The 20,620-nt window shown below is 39.7% G+C and overlaps 1 protein-coding gene across 2 annotated transcripts in view; it reads left to right on the plus strand.

Annotated features, from left to right (window-relative positions):
• The window catches only part of vps13a (vacuolar protein sorting 13 homolog A), a 43,724-nt gene that overhangs the window by 2,496 nt on the left and 20,608 nt on the right, over nucleotides 1-20,620 (plus strand). For both annotated transcript variants that reach the window (XM_080044452.1, XM_080044453.1), the window contains exons 8-47: nucleotides 81-140; nucleotides 459-539; nucleotides 776-833; nucleotides 968-1,095; nucleotides 1,313-1,419; nucleotides 1,539-1,710; nucleotides 3,721-3,783; nucleotides 4,265-4,397; nucleotides 4,590-4,684; nucleotides 4,846-4,988; nucleotides 5,298-5,499; nucleotides 5,595-5,709; nucleotides 6,345-6,481; nucleotides 6,729-6,861; nucleotides 7,180-7,297; nucleotides 7,735-7,873; nucleotides 9,248-9,356; nucleotides 9,498-9,673; nucleotides 9,809-9,965; nucleotides 10,055-10,134; nucleotides 10,262-10,321; nucleotides 10,576-10,768; nucleotides 10,902-11,018; nucleotides 11,181-11,284; nucleotides 11,555-11,722; nucleotides 12,017-12,324; nucleotides 12,477-12,624; nucleotides 12,965-13,136; nucleotides 13,273-13,394; nucleotides 13,544-13,707; nucleotides 13,960-14,216; nucleotides 14,725-14,909; nucleotides 15,009-15,152; nucleotides 16,721-16,930; nucleotides 17,154-17,297; nucleotides 17,593-17,694; nucleotides 17,793-17,846; nucleotides 17,943-18,083; nucleotides 18,168-18,426; nucleotides 20,157-20,317. In XM_080044452.1, coding sequence (XP_079900578.1) covers nucleotides 81-140; nucleotides 459-539; nucleotides 776-833; nucleotides 968-1,095; nucleotides 1,313-1,419; nucleotides 1,539-1,710; nucleotides 3,721-3,783; nucleotides 4,265-4,397; nucleotides 4,590-4,684; nucleotides 4,846-4,988; nucleotides 5,298-5,499; nucleotides 5,595-5,709; nucleotides 6,345-6,481; nucleotides 6,729-6,861; nucleotides 7,180-7,297; nucleotides 7,735-7,873; nucleotides 9,248-9,356; nucleotides 9,498-9,673; nucleotides 9,809-9,965; nucleotides 10,055-10,134; nucleotides 10,262-10,321; nucleotides 10,576-10,768; nucleotides 10,902-11,018; nucleotides 11,181-11,284; nucleotides 11,555-11,722; nucleotides 12,017-12,324; nucleotides 12,477-12,624; nucleotides 12,965-13,136; nucleotides 13,273-13,394; nucleotides 13,544-13,707; nucleotides 13,960-14,216; nucleotides 14,725-14,909; nucleotides 15,009-15,152; nucleotides 16,721-16,930; nucleotides 17,154-17,297; nucleotides 17,593-17,694; nucleotides 17,793-17,846; nucleotides 17,943-18,083; nucleotides 18,168-18,426; nucleotides 20,157-20,317 — 5,619 coding nt within the window. The remainder of the gene's footprint in view (nucleotides 1-80; nucleotides 141-458; nucleotides 540-775; nucleotides 834-967; nucleotides 1,096-1,312; nucleotides 1,420-1,538; nucleotides 1,711-3,720; nucleotides 3,784-4,264; nucleotides 4,398-4,589; nucleotides 4,685-4,845; nucleotides 4,989-5,297; nucleotides 5,500-5,594; nucleotides 5,710-6,344; nucleotides 6,482-6,728; nucleotides 6,862-7,179; nucleotides 7,298-7,734; nucleotides 7,874-9,247; nucleotides 9,357-9,497; nucleotides 9,674-9,808; nucleotides 9,966-10,054; nucleotides 10,135-10,261; nucleotides 10,322-10,575; nucleotides 10,769-10,901; nucleotides 11,019-11,180; nucleotides 11,285-11,554; nucleotides 11,723-12,016; nucleotides 12,325-12,476; nucleotides 12,625-12,964; nucleotides 13,137-13,272; nucleotides 13,395-13,543; nucleotides 13,708-13,959; nucleotides 14,217-14,724; nucleotides 14,910-15,008; nucleotides 15,153-16,720; nucleotides 16,931-17,153; nucleotides 17,298-17,592; nucleotides 17,695-17,792; nucleotides 17,847-17,942; nucleotides 18,084-18,167; nucleotides 18,427-20,156; nucleotides 20,318-20,620) is intronic.

Below are 20,620 nucleotides of genomic sequence, written 5' to 3' on the forward strand. Positions count from 1 at the left end.
TTAATACATCAAACTTAAACACAATGATATAATAGTTTTAAGTAAGAACCTCAACCTCACTCCCTTCCTTGACCTTACAGACATCCGATGAGAACTGGAATCCCAGTCTTCTGGATGAGAATTCCAGGCTTTTCTTTAAGGTAAGAAATTATGACTTTGTGTAGCGTGTGCTTTATACCATATGCATTTATATTGAATTGGAAATGTTAACTTCATCCTGTGTTACATTGCATGTATGATTTTTTTTCATTGCATTTGACTACTGTGTAAAAACGTACACTAACTTTTTGGGCAGTTTGAACCAGTTTGTCCAGTTTGTTAATAGTTGTGATTACCTCTTAGCTTAGCTTTGGGTCATTATCCAAACTTTAAATATCATTGTAAACTTTCAGCTCTGTTTTGTCCTCAGGGTTAGCATCTGCACTGCTCTAATTGCTTTGTGTTTTCCATCTTCTCAGTTGGTTCAACTAGACGACTTGTTTGCCTACTGGAATGTAAACTCAGTGCTGTTCTCCAGTCACAGTGCAGATGAGGCCTTGGTGAGTCATCTTATTATTACAACGTTGCACCTGGTCTCCACTACTCTGGATTTTGCAATACCAATGTTTGTTATATCGTGCTGTTATGAGGCTGAAGAGACATTCTGATTATTGTGGGTACACAAAGCAATCTCAACCAGGCAGCCGCAGAGAGAATAATATGTTGAATATGATGAAAAATATCGAGTGAAACGGATTAAATGTAAAGGAAGCCCTCCTCCCCTCCTTTCTTATAGCAATGTCTCCAGAGCAGCATAGAAGTCAACAACTCCCTTCATGTCAGCCATGACTTCAGTGAGTGTGCCAATGTCTCTGCCTTTATTCGAAACAATTTTTTAAAAAGCTTGAATGTTGTGTATACCAACAAATAAAAACCCACCATGTTGACAATTTGCTTGAATGATCTATTTCTCGTTGCTGCTCCCCAGTTTTTCGTCCTATCTCAGCTGATGCTAAACTACGGATGAATCCAAGGTCAGATGTGGACTTCTCCTCTCCCAAAGTGGACCTTATGGTCAATCTCAATGAGGTGGCCATAGAACTCAACAGACCTCAGGTTAGTGGGGTTTGAGTATAATTCTGTGGATGTATAAGATATAGAAGAGTTTTTTTTTGGGATACAAAATGCAGAGAAGTTACAGACAAACAAGGCAAAATAAAATAAATGTTTAAGTTTTATTTTCAAATAATTAAAGACGTTTCTCAGTGAAGATAGCTGGACTTCTGCCAGCATTATATAACAATTGGTATTTGCTGACTTCCTCTCTTTCCAGTACATTAGCATTTTGGAGCTCCTCGGCTCAGTGGATATGATGTCACGCAACCTGCCGTACAGGAAGTACAGACCGATGGTCAACGTTCATAGAAATGCATCGATATGGTCAGAAAACACATTTTTGATTTCCATATGACCATGTGACATTTGACATTTGTGTGTATTGTTTCTTAATATAGCAGATTGGTAAATTGACTGTATGTGTGTATGTTCCTACCTTGCAGGTGGATATATGTGATCACTTGCGTCCTTGAAGTGGATGTGAAGCCTCGTCTCCACATGTGGTCATGGGAGCACATTCGCCGGCACCGGCAGATGGTAAAACACTACAGAGAACTCTACAAGACCAAGATCACCAGCAAGAAACCCAGCGAGGAGCTGCTCAAGTCACTAGAGGTGGGACAGGGCTGAACTGAGTTGAACGCAGGGAGGGGAAGAAGATCTTCAGATACCTTATATTATCTAAGATAGATATCATATCAAATCACATCTCAGTCAAACAATAACAATGTGATCTGGCTTTAAGTGATTGAGTTACAGTTGAGGAAATAAGTATTTGATCCCTCACCGATTTTGTAAATTTGCCCACTTACAAAGAAATGAGCGGTCTAAAATTTTACAGCTAGGTTCATTTTAACAGTGATTAACAGAATATAAACAGAAAATCCAGAAAATCACATTAAAAAAAAGATACAAATTATTTTGTAGTTCATTGAGTGAAATAAGTATTGGATCCCCTACTAACCTTAACGAATTCTGGCTCCCACAGATTAGTTCTCATGCTTTAAAAAAGTATTCCTAATCTCAACTAGTTTCCTGTTTAAAACACACCTGTCTCAACTTGTTACCTGTATAAAAGACACCTGTCCACAGAGTCAATAAATCAAACTCCAACATCTCCATCATGGGCAAGACCAAAGAGCTGTCTAAGGACATCAGGGACAAGATTGTAGACCTGCGCAAGGCCGGAATAGACTCTAAGACCATCGGCGAGAAGCTGGGTGAGAAGGAGACAACTGTTGGTGCGATTATTTGAAAATAAAATAAACACTAAATGACCATCAATCTCCCTCGGTCTGGGGCTCCATGCAAGATCTCACCTGGTGGGGTATGAATGATCATGAGAAAGGTGAGGGATCAGCTCAGATCTACATGGGAGGAGCTTGTTTATGATCCCAAGGCAGCTGGGACCACAGTCACCAAGAAAACCATTGGTAACACACTATACAGTAATGGATTGAAATCATGTAGTGCCCGTAAGGTCCCCCTGCTCAAGAAGGGACATGTATAGAACCGTCTGAAGTTTGCCAATGAACACCTGAACGACTCAGAGAATGCTTGGGAGAAGGTGATGTGGTCAGATTAAAACAAAATCAAGTTCTTTGGTATCATAGTGACTCGCCACTCTGACTATGACCCCAAGAACACCATCCCCACAGTCAAGCATGGAGGTTGAAGCATTACACTTTGGGGGTGTTTCTCTTCTAAGTGGACAGTTGGACTTCACTGCATCGAGGGAACTATAGATGGGGCCATGTACCATGAAATACTAGGTGACAACCTCTTTCTCTCTGCCAGGTCCATAGAAATGGGTCGTGGATGGGTCTTCCAGCACGCCAATGACCCTAAAAATACAGCAAAGGCAACAAAGGAGTGGCTCAAGAAGAAGCACATTAAGGTCATGGAGTGGCCTAGCCAGTCTCCGGACCTTAATCCAATAGATCTGTGGAGGGAACTGAAGCTCAAGTGACAGCCTTAAACCTTAAAGATTAGGAAAGGATCTGCAAAGAGGAGTGGTCCAAATATCCTCCTGAGCTGTGTGCAAACCTAGTCATCAACTACAAGACACGTCTGACCTCTGTACTTGCCAACAAAGGTTTCTCCACCAAGTACTAAGCAATGTTTTGATAGGGGATCAAATACTTATTTCTCTCAATGAAATGCAAAATAATTTCTATCTTTTTTTATGTGATTTTCTGGATTTTCTTTTTGACATTCTGTCTATCACTGTTAAAATAAACCTAGCATTACATTTATAGACCGTTCATTTCATTGTAAGTGGGCACACTTACAAAATCAGTGAGGGATCAAATACTTATATCCTCCACTGTATATACCTTGTTTTGATAACTTTTGGCTAACTACATTTATTTCTAGTTAGGCAATAGTGCAAGTTAAGGTCAAACCAGCTCAACGTTTCTTCTTGGTTGCTCACTGGCAGATACCTACCAGTAACCATAATTCATTGTCTGTATATAATGTAAATGTGATATAATATGCATGTAATGGATAACAAAGATATTACCTACTCAGTATCCTTTAAAATGTACTAATTTATGTAACATTGCATGACGTAAAAAGAAGCAGCTAAAAGCTCAAATCATTTTGTCTTGTTTCCATTCTCAGGAGCTTGAGAAGACATTGGATATTTTTAACATTACACTAGGCAGACAGCAGGCTGAAGTGGAGGTAAGCTGTGTGTCTCATCTACTCTATATATCTTCACTTTGACTGAAGCATAAATTGTAATGACCATGGAACAAATTCTGTGCTCCACTGTCGATGTCCATTCAATCCGTATATCTCAGGAACAAAAACTGATTTATTCTTTTCTATCGGTGTCAAAGGAGTGAAGAAAAAATAGTAAAAAAATAACATAATACAATTATTTTTCGGCGAAAATTACTGTAAGGCTCTGCCAACAGACCAAATATCACCAGAGTGTCATTAGATTAAGCACACAACTTCTGCATCTGAATGTTGAGGTTTTGACACTTTTTTTATGAGAAGTGTCATAAAGTATGCTCTGTGCCTCACTTTACTTCTTTCCTTTGACTTGACTGATGCTTTCATAATCTTGTTTGCCCTAGACTGCAATTGTACAACTCGATATTTCTCATTTAAGGTATTGTTGAAAATTTTAGCTCTTTTTTTGTTTTTACTTTCCCAGGCGAGCAAGGCAGGCCTGTGTATATACCGTCCAGGGATTAAGATGGAGGAAGAGGAGACTCAGGGTTGGGTGAGCTGGATGTGGAATTGGGGAGCAGAGCCTGAAACAGAATCAAAAGAGGCCAAGACTGGAGGTAGGATGTAAAAAATAAACAAAACCGTATGAAATGTCCTGTACACACATTATCCACATGCTGCAAAAAGGACCAAAGGCAAAGTGGTCCAGTTTATTTCAGTAACAGTTTATGGTGTTAGATTATGTCTTTTTTTACCGTCATATTCTTTCTTTTCAATTGACCCCCTTTTGCCCTGTGTCTGTTCCTCAGGGTTTGACGAGTTGTTAACCCTCGCTGAGAAAGCCAAACTCCACACTGCCATTGGCTACAGTGAGACAGCTGCTAATCCCAACCTGCCAAAGGATGTGAGTCACATCCCTCCCTGACACCCACCAGTCAACTAATAATGCATGTCCTGCTTGAGCTCTCCACCCTGCGCAATCAATACTACTAAGATCAAAAGGCGAATACTGTGTCAGATATTGAGATATTGATAATTGAGTCCTATGTTGTCATGTCTTTACAGTTTGAGGACATGAAGGTGAATTTCCACATGGAGAGGCTGTCTTTGGCCATCAAAGATGAAAAGGACAAAAATGAGATCATCAGGCTGACTGTGGGAGAGCTGAACTCCATGCTCACACAGAGACCTGGAGCACAAGCCATCAAGTTTGTCATAACCTTTTGTTTTCATGCACGAATGCACTTTTTTTTCATAAAATGTTTCAGCACAGGCACTTCGGTTTGCAATTGATTAATAATTTAATAGAGAAACTATAAATAAGATATAGAACTAACAAAGGATTACTAGAACCAGTTGAAGCAGTTTGTGGTTTTTACTTGATCCAGAGTCTACTGTGAAGTAGCAACCTTGTGACTGGTCTTTCATGTATTCAGTTTGACGACAAAGTACTACCAATACTTACAGTTCATTTCCTCCATGGGTGCCACTGACGTTAAGTTTCTTCTCCTCTTCAGAGTCACAGCCCAGCTAAGTTTGTTTGAAGTCACGGGTTTGGCCAGTAACCGGGATGCACCAACCCTTCTGTCATCGAGGAAGGCAGCAACGGGAGAAGGAACCCCGCTGCTCCGCTTCCTGTTTGAGACCAACCCGCTGGATGATAGCGCCAACCAGCGGCTTCATGTAGAATCACAGCCCTTGGAAATCATCTATGATGCTGTGAGTGGAGTCTTGTCAGTGTGCATGTATGAGCATGAGAAAAAACTGGAAATGGAAACTTATCAGACGTTTTCTTTGCTTGTGTGCCTGGGTAGATAACAGTGAACAGCATGGCAAAGTTCTTCATGCCTCCTGACGACCTGCAGCTGGATGAGCTCACCAACGCCACACTCATGAAACTGGAGCAGTTTAGAGACCGCACAGCCACTGGTCAGTTGCACATACATGTTACAAAAATTCACTGTATATCAGGGGGTTTTGCTTCAAGACTGGTCTCAACTCTGTTTTCTGCTTTTACTGGATAATTTAAATTTTTCCATATACACAGCTGTCACTGAGTCAGTTGGATTGTGAGGTTCCTGTTTATTTTCATGTGTCTGATTGTTACCTGGGTTTGATTTATAAATCTTTGTTAAATGGCATTCTTGGCCTTTACCTAACTTTACAATATATTTGTGTACACTGGACTGATATAAAATAAAGAATTATATAATGCCATGTATTCCACCTACCAAATTCAACCAATACCTAAATCAGTGCTAATTAAAAGTCTATGGTCATACCACTAATAATCAAATTGGAGTAAGGAAGGACTTTTTTTCTTAATTGTTAGTCAAAGAAAATCTGCCCTTTTTACTGTAACACTGTATTATACCCACTGAGATGCCAAAATTCAAAAGGCATAATAAAGGAAATGTCTAATACATTGCTGATAATATTTTCAAGTACTTGTGTAGTTTTTGAATTTTTCTCATCATCATCATTTATTTTGATCATTGCTGATATATTGTTTTTTTCTGTTCTGACTACCATTACTAAATTCATGTTTTGTTTTTGTTTTTCAGGTCTAATGTATGTGATCGAAACACAGAAAGTTCTCGACCTGAAGGTGAACCTGATGGCGTCCTATGTCATTATTCCACAGACTGGCTTCTACAATGGCACTCAGAATATCCTGCTGTTGGACCTTGGTCATTTCAAGGTCAGAAAGTGCAAACCCTGACACTGGGCTGAAAATTCAACCCAAAGAGAGTTGTGTCAAAGTCCTAAACTGGTCCTACATTTGTTAATGGAGTCTAAAAAAAGTAATGTATTGTTGGTAACCTGAAGATAAACTAAATGAAAAAAAGCAAGAGATTGAGTCTTTTGAGTTGTTTACCAAGGCCTTAGTTTTTATGTCTCATTTGACATTTTTGCTTTGTAAAAAACATTCTTTGTTGTCCTTTCAGATGTCCAGTCTAAGCAAGAAACATCTGCCCCCGCTGTCTGTGGGCTCCAGCAACATTGAAGACATCATGCTCAGAGCATATGACAGCTTTGACATACAGCTTAGCAGCCTGCAGTTCCTTTATAGTAAACCAGGTACATACACAAGTAAACGCCCCTGTCACATCTCAAAAGTTACATAATGAGTTGAGAGTTTATTCCAGTCAGACTTTTCTAAATAGGTTTGTATTGCACAATTTAAACAGAGAAAATTGTATTGTGAAAATGCCTTGAAGTCAGTGGTAAATTCCTGAAGCCCCATTGGCTACACTTTGTTCTGGCCAAGAAAATAATACATACCCCTGAAGAAAATGGTTAATGTTTAGGGATGTGTATTTTGCTCCGACACAATGTTTTTGTTTATGTGTTTGTGAGGAGTCAAAATAAAGGTAAAACATTTTCTGTGTGGAATAGATGGTGACTGGAAAATGGCCCGTAAGCAGAAACAGTCTCCGCACCACATCCTAGAGCCCGTGGATCTAAAAGTTGTTTTCAGCAGGGCAATGGTTGTCAAAGACTCCCGCATGGCAAGGTAAAACATTTCCCCACATACAGGTGAAACTTTAAAAATTACAATATCGTGCAAAAGTTAATTTACTTCAGTAATTCAACTTTAAAGGTGAAACTAATATCTTATACAGACTCATTACATGCAAAGTGAGATATGTGAAGCCTTTATTTGTTATAATTGTGATTATCATGGCTAATAATCACAATTGTAACAAATAAAGGCTTGAAATATCTCACTTTGAATGTAATGAGTCTATTTAATTTATTAGTTTCACCATTTAGGTTGAATTACTGAAATAAATGAACTTTAGCATGATATTCTAATTTTTCGAGTTTCACCTGTACAAGATATTTTGTACCCCAATGTTGTAAGGTTTAAGGATGCTGGTCAGCCTTTATTAAAGGTCATACTCTTTGTGTGTGTATCTTAGTTTTTCCATGTTTGCATATGTGTTCTAGGTATAAGTTGTCTGGAGAACTTCCTCTGCTGTCTCTTCGTATTTCGGATGATAAACTTCGAAGTGTTCTTCAGCTGGTAGAAAGCATCCCACTGCCTGAGAGTAGACCCACAAACAGCTCTCAATCCTCCACTACAAAGGTAAATCTAAAAGATTGGTCCCTAAATTACCTTGTCCACATTTTGTGTGGATCAGGGGCCGTATTCCCAAAACATTTTATCTTAGCGCTAAGAGCTAAGGTGCACTAAACGTTCTTAGTTAGGGGTAATTTCTTAAAACTTATTCACAAAGCTGCTAGGAACAACTTTTACTAAGGAATGGGAGGGACTCCTAAGCTAAGAATAGAGGGCGGGGTTGACCCTGTTGCTATGGATGATGTCATGTTCATACCGTCTATGCCCATGGTGATTGGCTGAGAGAGAATGAGTCCCTAAGAGTGATTTTATGATAGAAACACTGTGGGAGATATCCATATCGTGTCGCTGTATTAAAGAGTTTTTAAATACAATTAATGACAAGGGACACTGATTTAACATGAAACCAAGATACTGCAGAATTTCCCACACATTCGTTCACAATTAGCCTACAATAGTGCCACATAGGCCTATTAGTTTTAAATTTGACAATGATTTGAATTGGAAAAATATCCTCATTGAAGAGCTATACGCTATGCACTTTCACTGTATTTCTCTCAACGGCGGACTATGCAGCAATAGCCAGACAGCGACGAACCGGGAAATTCACCATTTAGAAACAGCAGCCGGCGAAATCGTAAAGTGCATGTGGAAGGAAAAAGGCGAAACGCGCAACTATACAGTAGCGGACCTGAGGAACGGAGGAGATGCTGCGAAGCGCCACATAGGCTTAGGCCTACTCTAGTAGGAAATTAAACCCAAACGTGACACCAACAGTAACTTTCAGTGCATCGTAAACCCAAAGCAACTGCAGGAAACAGAGCTTAATACAATTTTTTTTTATAGAAATATAATAAATATTTCTAAACTTTCCAAATATAGCTTTACTAAGATCATTAAACCCTCACAGTTATTAAAGGTACCTTTTATAAAGCTCACTATCATAAAATCTCTCCAAAACACCATCAAATGGTTGTCTGTGATTTACTCTTAGTGACTTAGGACACCTCTCGAGGACTCCTAGCTTTTCATAGATTTAGGAGCTAGTTTTAGCGCTAAAATGCTTTGTGAATTACACGTATCTTAAAAAGTTAGGAGTCCTAAAATCAGGAGTGAAACGCCCCTTATTTTTAAGAGTTACTCCTAAATCAGCGAGTTAGGATCTACTCTTGGCCTTAAAATGTTTTGTTAATACGGCCCCTGATATATTACTTAGAGGAAATACAAAAAAGTAAAACTGTTTCTATTCTCATACATCGAAATAGATATGTTGTTGTTCCTAGTAGACAATAGACATTAGGGAATGGAGATTAAAACAACAAAACATGAATATCTATATATATATATACCGTTTTTTTATTGTTGTTCTTTCCTCCTCAGCCAAAGCAGTTCACCCCACAGCTCACACCCAGACGACCTCTGAACTTAGCCGACCAGCGCGCCTCTGTTATTTTTGAGTCATGTGAGACCATTAGCATCACCTCACTGGGTAAGACAGACTGCAAAATCTATAGCCATCTCCTCTTCGCTCTGCTTCCCTCATGCAGCTACACATACAGTAGTAGTCACGCTAAATACCTTGCAACCTTGTATAGGTCACCGCGTGTTTCTTGTTTTTGTCACTCCTCAGGGTCAGAGGAAGACTTGTTCTATGATGCTCCCACCTCTCCAATCAATGATCAAACCTTCTTCTCAGATAATCCAATGCCACTGCGCTACGCAGACTTACACAAAAGGAAAAGTTTGGCAAAGGAAGAACTTCAGAAGAACATGACTGACTTGATCATGACTTTTGAGATCAGTGAGGTACAGAGGTCTTGACGAACTAGGTGACAGACATAGCCTTTGACAATTCTCTCATTATCTTTAACATAATTCTAATCTATTTTCCCTTTCTCCCTCCACATGTGTTTTTCCTCTACGCCCCATTTGTTCCTCTAGTTTTCTGTACAGTTGTGTCGTCTGTCGGGAGATCAGGAGGTCACAGTTCTCCACTTGGACATAGAGGGTCTGGGCACTGAACTAAAGTTACGCACCTTTGACATGACGTCAATGACCTACCTAAGAGAGATCTGCCTCATGTGCCCTGAATACATGGGTCAGTACATGCCTGCACAACTGTGTGTCTCCTCACTTTTACTACAACCAGTTTGAATGTCATGTTTAATGTGTTTCATCCTTGTATAGATTCTGAAGAGAAGCAGGTTCAGCTGATCACCACTCTAGACAACACAGAGGTTGACCTGCTCACTCTGGAGTATATTAAGGTATGTGTGACCATTTTCAGAACCATTTGTTGACAGTAGTTCCACAAATTGTCAGTATCTTGCATTATAATTTTTTAAATTGTGGTGAATGTCTTTCTCATTAAGCAGCATTGTGTGTCTTTTCTAGGCTGATAAGAACGGCCCTGAGTTCAAGTCCCAACACAAAAATACAGAGCAGCTCATCAAGGTAAGGGAAATGTTGATTAATTAGTCATTTAGTTTGAGATGCTTCTATGTTTCTCTTCTGATGTTTTGGAATAGTTACGACAACTTCTGGCATGTTTATGCAGGTTTCACGGTCGACTATTAAATGTTGGAAGATAATTAAATATTTAAAACCAAACTTATATTTATGTTCTTGGCAGTATAATATAAAAAAATATACTTGGTGCCATTTTACTCCTCCTTTCCACTAACATTTTGACATCGCGTTCCCATCAGGTGACCTTCTCATCCCTGGATGTCCATCTCCATACGGAGGCTTTACTCAACACCATGAACTTCCTCAACAACCTCCTTCCTCCCTCCACTAAGAAGGAGGGGGGGCAGGAGGAGCTCCCAACCATCCCTGAAGAGGAGGAGGAGGAGACGGAAGCAGTGAAGAAGGAGGAAACTGCTATAACCAGGAAAAAAAGTGACTGATCCTAATGACCTTTCAGAGTTTCATTCAGTTTTACATTCCAAAATGTCCGTCCTTCTGGTGTCACCTTCTCTTTTTGTATCAAGTAACCTTTACAATGTCTCTCTTGTCGCCCTTTTTTTCACAGGTACAAAGAACTCAAAGTTTGCAGATGTGGTGAATCTGCATATCAAAACCGATCTCCGCTGCCTGAAGGTTTTTATTCGAGGACAGAAAGCCAGGATCTCTGAGATTAGCATTGAAGGTATAGTAGTGCGGTGACTGCTACCACCCAGCCAATGTTAAATTCAGTCCATCTCCATTGCATTTTTTGTGAATGTTTGTATGTAATTCATAACGTATTCAGCAAATGGATCATTAGTGGGAAATGCAAATAAATGCTTTTCTCACTTTCTTAACCATTCAGGACTGGTTTCTGAGGTTCTGATGAGAAAAAAGGAAATGGAGATTCTTGCCAATCTGAAGAACATTGTGATCCTGGACTGCGATAAAGATGCGTCTTACAAGAAGGTATAATCAGTGGCATTCCTTAAAAAGCATTCCTAGCAATGCACCTAACTTTGTTTTATAGTAATCATATCCTATGTCTTTAAGTTTGTATTCATATCTAATCTATTCCTGTGTTTAAGGACTTGTGGATCGGGCATTCATAAATGTAGATCCACTAAGCACAAGTTGCTCTAGACAAGAATAGTAGCTGGCTGATGATGTTGATCTCCGTGTCCTCTCTGTACAGCTCTGTTCATCTTAAATTAGCTGTCTTTTCTCTAATTCTCTTAGGCAGTGTCTATAGCAGATGAGGAAGTGTTTGACTTCCGCATGGTAAACTATACTGATGCAACAGAAGGAGACGCTTATCTGGACATGTCTAAAGTTGACACCTCTGTCGTGCTGACTGTGGGATGCATCCAGGTCATCTTCCTAAACAAGTTTGTCTCCTCCATACTGGTAAGAATCGCATATCGACTTTATAAATGGTTGGTCATGTCCCATTCAGCTCACATGTTAGGGAAAATGATGGTAGAGCCCAAGATTTATGTATAGAATTGAATTAATAATGACGTAATGATAACATTGAGATTTTTATTTGAGGTCCTTACTAAATCACTCAAAACTGTACTTTTTTGTAATGATGCATTCATATTCATTTTTGCTTGTCACCAGTTCATCCTGCATTTCAACCCAAACTCCTATTAATTATCTCTCCTACACTGTTGTTTTTCATTCTTTCTTTACTCCCAGGCGTTCATCAACAACTTCCAGGAGGCTAAAGAGGCCCTGGCTGAGGTGACGGTCCAGGCTGCAGAAAAGGCAGCGTCAGGTGTGAAGGGGCTGGCAGAGCGAAGCAGTCGGATCGCTCTGAACGTCCACTTCAATGCACCCGTCATCTTCCTGCCGCAGTCCTCGACTTCCTCCAATGTCATTGTAGCTGACCTTGGTCGGCTGTCCGTCAAGAACCATTTTGCCAAGCAGCACTTTGAAAGTGATGCTAAGATCCCACCTGTTGTTGATATCATGATTGTGAAACTGACTGACCTCAAGATGTACAGGTCAGAGTCCCAAGCCATCTTCAGGAATTATAATGAAAATTTAATTAAATATTTACGTGATGAAAGAAAGAAGAAAAATACCCATAAAAGAAAGTCCATATTGTCTTGATTACTTTCTGTAATTACTCATGTTTTGTTGTTGCTGCTTCCAGGACCAAGTACATAGATGAAGGGTTCCAGGGAGAGACCCAGCTGTTGAAGCCGGTCAGTCTGGACTTGGAAATCAAGAGAAATCTTTCATCCAACTGGTACCACAATATACCTGACATAGAGATCACTGCTCATCTTAAGCCCATGAGTGTAAGTAGTATTGCTGTATTCGGTGACTGACGTACACCAAATAATTAAAAAAAAAACTTTGTATATTATTTATTTAGTCATTTTATGTCATTCCATCTCTTTTTTTGTTTTGCTTGGAGTTGGTTTAATGACTCATATATTGGATTAATAATTCACAGCCTAAATAAGGTTAGATGATAGTATGGTTTGATTTAGTGATTCAAAAACAATTGTTGTGCTTGTATCTGTCTCTATGTGTCTGTTCTAGTGTCTGATCCCATGATTTGGTAGAGGCCTATGGTGAAAATCAGACAACAATTTCATGTATAGTATTGTTGAATGCTATGTCTCTTCCCAACAGCTGATCCTCAGCCAGGATGACATGATAGTGGTCTTTAAGACTCTGAGTGAGAACCTATCAGAGAAGTCAGATGCTGATCCAAATCCAGCCCAACCGCCCACCACTAACCACACCTCTGACTCTCTATCTGACAAAGTGTCCCAGAGCTCTGGAACCACTGGGCCAGCCAGCAGTAAGGAGTTGTGTTTGTTTGTGTTCCTGTGTGTGTATAGGTGTCTGAGTCATTAGACAATTACAAATTGTTTAAACCATTGTAATATTCAACTAATACATTTGAACATGTGGTTTGTGCTGTGATAAATCTGTAGGTAACACAGTAGTGACGGCTGCTGTTGTGGAGACCCAGAAACACATCAAGCTGAAGAGCACACTCAAGTTGGACTTCAAGTTTGACTCACTGACACTAGTCTTGTATAGCCCTGGGAATGCGGTAATGCTCAAGCACACACAAACACACTCACACTCAGTGAGGCAAGTTGTGTGTGAACAAGTGATATGTCAACATACAAAATTAAGCTTTATTTTACCAGACATACATAACACAACTAACACAGTATATGTTTTATAATCGAGCTACAGCTGATGGATTCACACGATGATCAGCTGAAGTTGGCCGAGTTCACTCTGGGCACCATCTCCACCTCCATCCACATGTTCTCCGACAGCTCGATGAAGGCGTCAGTCCGCCTGGCTGCCTGCCTTCTAGATGACAAGAGACCCAGGATCAAGATGGTTACACCCAGGTACAAGGGGCACACATACACTCACATATTTATCAGTATAGTAATACAACTTCCTCTACACTTGTCCATTCACGTCTAGACAGAGACATCTACCTTTGTAGACATACACTTTTGCAACCATGATAAATGCCCCCAACCCAAGCTGACAAAAAGACACTTAATTACAATTTTACCCACCTGCATTATAGAGCATGCTAATTTAAAGTACAATATATCCGAGCTTGATGAGATACTCTCATTAATCTTCTCCAGAATGATGGCAATGCGTCCCGGTGCAGAAGAGAACATGATGGTGGAGGTGATCTACCGTCAGGGTCGTGATGGCACCACTTTGGACACAGTGGTGCAGGATGTGTACCTCTGTGCCAGCATGGAGTTCCTGCTCACGGTGGCAGATATCTTTCTCAATGCCACTAAGCACGGTTTTGCTCAAGTTCAACATCCAAAGAGCAGTGCTGGAACTGGAGATACAAAGAATATTAACTCCACCGCCACGTCTAAAGAGTCCAGTGAGTTTACCATATCATCTTTCATTTCCTTAGCTGGCAATATATCGTAAGGGGCCATGTCCACAGGACGCACATTTTATGCGCTAGCAGTGCCGTTCTGCAATTCATTGTCTATTGTAGAACGTACTAACAGCACACCTCTTCCCAGCATTTGAACGCTCTCTGCGCCTCGCGTTTAAGGCCGAGCGCTCTGGCTGCCTCAAGTTGAAAATGGTTAAGCCTTTGGAGAAAATGGCCACTTTTCAACGGTCTGGTAACGTTGGAAACACTCTGGACATGATTTCCAAAGTGCTCTGCCTTGAAAAAACATGCGTGATAAAACACAGTGGAGAGCAGAAATGAAGTGTCTTTTAATTCCTTTTGGATTTTTATGTTAACATTTTAGGCCATACTGTTCATTTTAACCCTAAATTATAAATCTGAGTAGAGTTAAAGAAAAAGTTTATTCATCCAACATAATGTATACCCTGACTAATGTTTTTGCTCTGACTCTCTGTGCCGCTGTCAGCTGCAGCTCCAGCTGTGGTGTCTAAGACAGAGATGAACGTTCGGGTGTCCAACCCGGAGATTGTGTTTGTGGCTGACCTGACGCGTGCTGACGCCCCGGCCCTGGTGATGACCACAGAGTGTGAACTAGTGATGAAAAGTGATGCAGAGGAATCAAAGATGACTGCTGTCATCAAGGACCTCAAGGTTTGTATCATCATTGTAATGTTACGCTGAAAAAGCTGATTGTTAAAAGAAATAACCCAAAAGAAGTTTGTTTGAATTTTTTGATTGGATTTTTTTTAGGTGGTGGCGTGTCCCTTCTTGAGAGAGAAGAGGAAAAACAATGTGACAACAGTGCTGCTGCCTTGTCAGGTTTTCTTCCAGAGTATTCAGACCCCAACCTCTCCTCAGACTTTGGAGGTCGAAATCAATGCTCTCACACTTAAGGTAGTTGTTTTATTATTATTAATACACATTCTACGACCAGTCATTAAATCAAGGAAATAAATGTCCTCCTATTACAAATGTGAAAAGAAAGTTTTTTACTTGAAATATGTTGTTCCATCTAAATGTAGACAATAATGGATGGCTTGTTAGCAAATTAATAGCTTTAGTTTTTCATTTTGAACTGACATTCTTAACAAAACATGATACCCTTCAAGTGTCTCTTTCATTTAGTATTTCTCTCTCTGGTCAGTTATGTTTAGGAGGAGCATTTTTCAGAGTGACATACTGTCTACAATCAGTGATTCTTGAGAACCGGGACAAAAGGCCGTCTTCCATATGTAACTGCTGTTATCTTTAAAAATACAAATATTTAAAATTGAAGATGTTATTAGGGATTAAGAATAGAATGTCTGGAGCACAATTATCCCCTTAAATAAAATTTTATCATTATTATGTCAAATATATGACACTTGTTATCTTCTCACGACGTCCAAAACAGTGTGTCCACAGAGAGGGTTTCAATCTTTCATATGCAATAAAACCTATTCAAAATGTGCTTTAATAATTAGAAACTGCTTTTTTCATCGAAAGCAACACCAAATAATCTCTCATATCAATAAAAACTGTTTTTCTTCAACACATTCATGTTTTATATGGTTTCAAAGTGGTGGGACACTTTTTGTCACCACTGTCAGACAATCCATTAAAATGTAAGAAAACCAGCAGCTGTCACTATGAAGGACCTCTTGTCACATTCTACTTCTGCAGAGTACATTAGAGTCAGACAGGCTCTGATAAGTGTTGTAGTTTTAGAATGTTTTACATTCCAAATTTTGAAAGTCCTGCGTCACAACCATGATATGTCAACACCGACTTACAGTTATTTGAAATGTTTCGATCATTTTATTTTCCTGAAGTAGTTCATACTAGCACCTATCATCAACAGAAAAACCAAATGGCTACTAGAAAACTCCATTTGTTCTGTTTAAGAAACGTTAAATATGTCAACACCGTCAGATGTCAGAAAAATTTATTTTCATATACATTTTGAAAATATTTTTTGTGGCCTCTGTCAGTCTTGGTGAATATTTGTGATCACTGTACATCTCATGGGTCTAGCATAAATTGAGGGAAAATTAATGTGTGTTTTTGATGTCTGACGGTGTTGACACAAAATAAGGAATGTTAAGCTAAAAAGCTCATCTTGATAAGGAATGGCAAGGTAAAAATCCCCTTTTGATAAAAAGGACAAAAGCTGGGAGGTTGTGTCAAAGCTTAGCTCAGTAGCTTAGTATATGTTGGATACATACATGTAATTTAATTTAATTTGCCTAAACATAGGTTTTTTTTTTCAACATTGCACCCTGTTTTGTCCCACTTCTCAAGAAGTGCAATACTAATTACAGCAAGGCAACACATATCATCTTATCTCATTTAGGTTTCCTATCAGCTACCACCAATGTAAAATGTGGCAGCAAAGAAAGTTAACTGTTTGCATGATTAGACATTGGAAGTTAGCTTTGCAATAAGGAATTGTTCTTAAAACATTTTTATGTCACCTTGCCCAGGTATCTCCAATCATCATCAACACAGTGATAACCATCCAGTCAGCACTGACTCCCACAGCTGAGACCCCCGAGGAGCTTGTTAGTCCTGTTCCTGTGAACCTGTGGGAGAAACAGGGCTGGAAGGAGCTCAAACTCTGGTTCCTAGAAGAGGATCAGGACGAAAGCACAACATCAGTGGCTCGACTGATACCACAGGGAGAGTCATTGAAGGTATTGAGCTCCATTGTGAATAAACTGATAACACCATGTGGCTGCTCTTGATGCTATATTATATAGTCAGATATACAGTTTTTATTTAAAATCTTTGGTCACTTTTATATCACAAACTCTTGATCTCTTTGCAGTGATGTTTTATTCTATACACAGAATGCAAGCTACCCCAGTGGTGCATAAGAATAGGTTGTGTTATTTCATTGGCTGTCTGTCCCTGCAGGTAACCATCAAATCGATCTGTCTGACTCTGGAGGCTGGAGTGGGACACCGCACTGTCCCCATGCTTCTGGCTAAATCCACATTCCATGGGGACGTTAAGGATTGGTCCACACTCATTAACCTACGTAGCAAACTAAGCATGGAGGTAACACACACACGCACACGCACAAGCACTGCATTTTCCCTCTTGACCACGCTCCTATAAGCTTATCCTTAAAATGAACTTTTCACCAGACGATTGTCTTATTGGTCCATCAAATATGAGGAATTTTGTATAAAGGAATTCACATATCCTTTGCGATTATTATTTTCATACTTGCCATATTGATGGTAATGTACAACTATATTTTAAGCATATTGCAGCTGGTTGTGTCTAGAACTCATGTGTCCGTAAAGGTAACTGAAGTTTGCTTGTGTTTTATATTGTGTTTTGCCTTTAGGTTCACTATTACAATGAAATGATGGGAGTGTGGGAACCACTGCTGGAGCCCTTAGAAGATGAGACAAGAGATGGTTTCAGGCCTTGGATGCTGGAACTGAAGGTACTGAATCTACTGGTATACATAAAAACACACACACATGTAGTATATACTCAGAAAGACATTCTTCCTTGCTTTTCTCTTTCCTATTTCTTCCCCAGATGAAGAAGCAGCAAGTGATATACACCGATTTGTCAGAGGAAGAGGATGAAAAGGTCCCAGAGTATAAAATGGCCATCATACACCTACATCATATGCTTTCACATACACATACACACAGTCTTTCTTACTTTTCACTATCCTAAAACCAGATGCAGAAGCAGCTGACGAATTTTGATGAAGTGGATAACAAAGTCCCGGAGTATAAGACGGTCATTGTCATCAGCAGTAAAGACCAGCTCAACGTCACGCTCACCAAATGTGGACTGGCCATGCTGAGCAACCTCGGCATGGTAAGAAAAGGGCTGCAATCACCTTACCAGCAAGTCTCAGGCTGTGCACGCATCCATAATGTTAATGTTCTTGTCTTTCCACAGGCCTTTGCAGAAGCGGCCAAACAGACAGCTGACTCCTTCCAAAAGGATGAAGCTCCGTTTTTAGTAAAAAACCGCCTGGGTCTGCCTGTGTCGGTTCGCCACAGTAAGATGTTTTGTCCCATCGGCCACCAGAGCAGCAACAGCACTGTGGAGCTGCTGGATGGGAAGACCCTCGAGATGGACTATTTAACCACAACAGACTCCGACCAGTTCTCAGCCATGATCTCTTTGAGTGGAAAGGACTACTACATACAGCCTAGTAAGTTCAAGCAGCTACGAGTAACATTTAAATATCTTTTAAACAGCCTCATGTTTCCTCTGATAATCATAAATTATCTTTAACAGCAAACGAGACCATCAGTGCAAAGAAATACGTTTTTATATAGTTTTTATTACTGCGTTTGGTCTGGTTGCACACCCAGTCCGATTTTCGGTTTGCGCGTGCAGGCTCTTTGGTCACATATCCGTATTGGTCGCAGATTTCTGTGTGGCGCAACAACGCGATTTGAGAAGCCTATCCCTCCGGGTGAGGGAAGGGGAGCGGGAGCTTTGTTTGAGACAGTTATTTGTCGTCATAATGACTGATAACGGGGCTGAACCATCAAAGAAAAAAAATAAAATGCAATAAAGAAAAGCTAAAAGGGAGAGTGGTAGACGAGCGGGAGGGCGTTGCCAAGCAACGTATATACAATTTCACGGGAGCGAACTAGACTGCAGTGTTTACTTCTAAATGAATGAGCGGTAGCCTATTAAAACAAAGTTTACTTTGCCTCACCATCATCAGATGAGTCGACCATTATTCATCTGAAATAGTCATTATTTACAACAACATAAACACATTACCTCATCGTGATCCATACTAACTGCCGTCTCTCGTTCATTTGCTTTCTGTGAGGACACGGAGTCTTTCAGCTTCGTGAGAGTAGTTCGGTGACACTGCATCAACTCATTGCAATCAGGTGCGTGTAGCACTTACTGGCATTAGTTGATGCTGTGTCACTAACCACTCTCACGGAGCCGAAAAGAGTCCGGTGCCCTCACACTTTCAACACACGGACATGCACTATATTGCTTCCTGATTATTTGAATCTTGCACGCCCGGCACGAGCTAGAAAATAGCTTCACGACAGCTGGCGTCGTAAAAATACTACCACTTTTGTCCAAAGGGGCCGCCAATGGGCAAAGTTACTCGTAGTGGCTTTAAACCTGTACACCCAATTAGACATTATATGCACATGCAAAATTCAATCATTAGTTGTTGTTGCAATATCATCAACTAGAAAATGCTGCACACGGTGTAGTTATTAACACGGCAAACGGTATGCTCAGTTTTTTTTATCTGTCAAGCCAATCTGTTTTTATAAATATCTTTACAATAAGGTTAAAGCACAAACTGTAAATAATGAAAGGAGAATTCTTGTTTTAAAGGATGACCTTATTGATGTTTTCTGTTAAAATTTGAAAAAACTAGTGATTATCTTGACTCCCTAACCCTTCACCTTCCTCTCCTTTATTTCTTTTTGCTTATTTCTTTCATAAAACAAATATATTTTCAAAATAAAATACCTCATAGTCAAAATGCATATGAACTAGAGCTGCAACGATTAATCGACTAATCGATTATTAATCGATTATTAAAATAATCACCAACTATTTTGATAATCGATTAATAGTTTTGAGTAATGTTTTAATAAAAAATGTCCAAATTATCTGATTTCAGCTTCTCAAATGTGAATATTTTCTGGTTTCTTTAATCCTATTATGACAGTAAACTGAAATATCTGTGTGTTTTGGACATAACAATACATTTGAGGGCGTCAACATGGGCTTTGGAAAACTGATCAACATTTTTCACCATTTTCAGACATTTTACGGACCAAAACACTAATCGATTAATCGAGAAAATAATCGACAGATTAATCGATTATCAAAATAATCGTTAGTTGCAGCCCTAATATGAACTGCTCTTATTTCTCCCGCCCTCTCCAGCTCCGATGGGCCACACCTCAGCCAGTGTGATCCCCCTGATCAAGGTGGGCAGGGGGATGTACAGTGTAATGCACAAAGACTCTGGAGTCACTTGTTTCCTGGTCTGTCAGATTTGCTCTGTGGAGGGCAGCAAGTACATCAAGATCCGCTCTCCTTTCCAGGTACTTCACTGATTGTCCTTTACACGTTTTCTCATTGTATCCTTTCCTTAGGTTTGATTATTATGGTGCGTTGTTATAACATAAAATACACTTTCTCTCTAGGTCCATTGATTCCCCAACTATTGTAAGGGGGTTAGAGTGCACTTATTGTATATCAAGACAAGGCAGTTCCTTTCAGATTGCACCAAAACAAAAATGTTTTTTATTTTTTTTATACATATATATAAATTGATGATGATGATTGATTGAAAGCAGCAGTCCCTGGAGGCAATTATGCATATATGTAAATAGAATAGCAATACA

Source organism: Ammodytes marinus, assembly GCF_949987685.1.
Source record: "Ammodytes marinus genome assembly, chromosome: 2".
Lineage (NCBI taxonomy): Eukaryota > Metazoa > Chordata > Actinopteri > Uranoscopiformes > Ammodytidae > Ammodytes > Ammodytes marinus.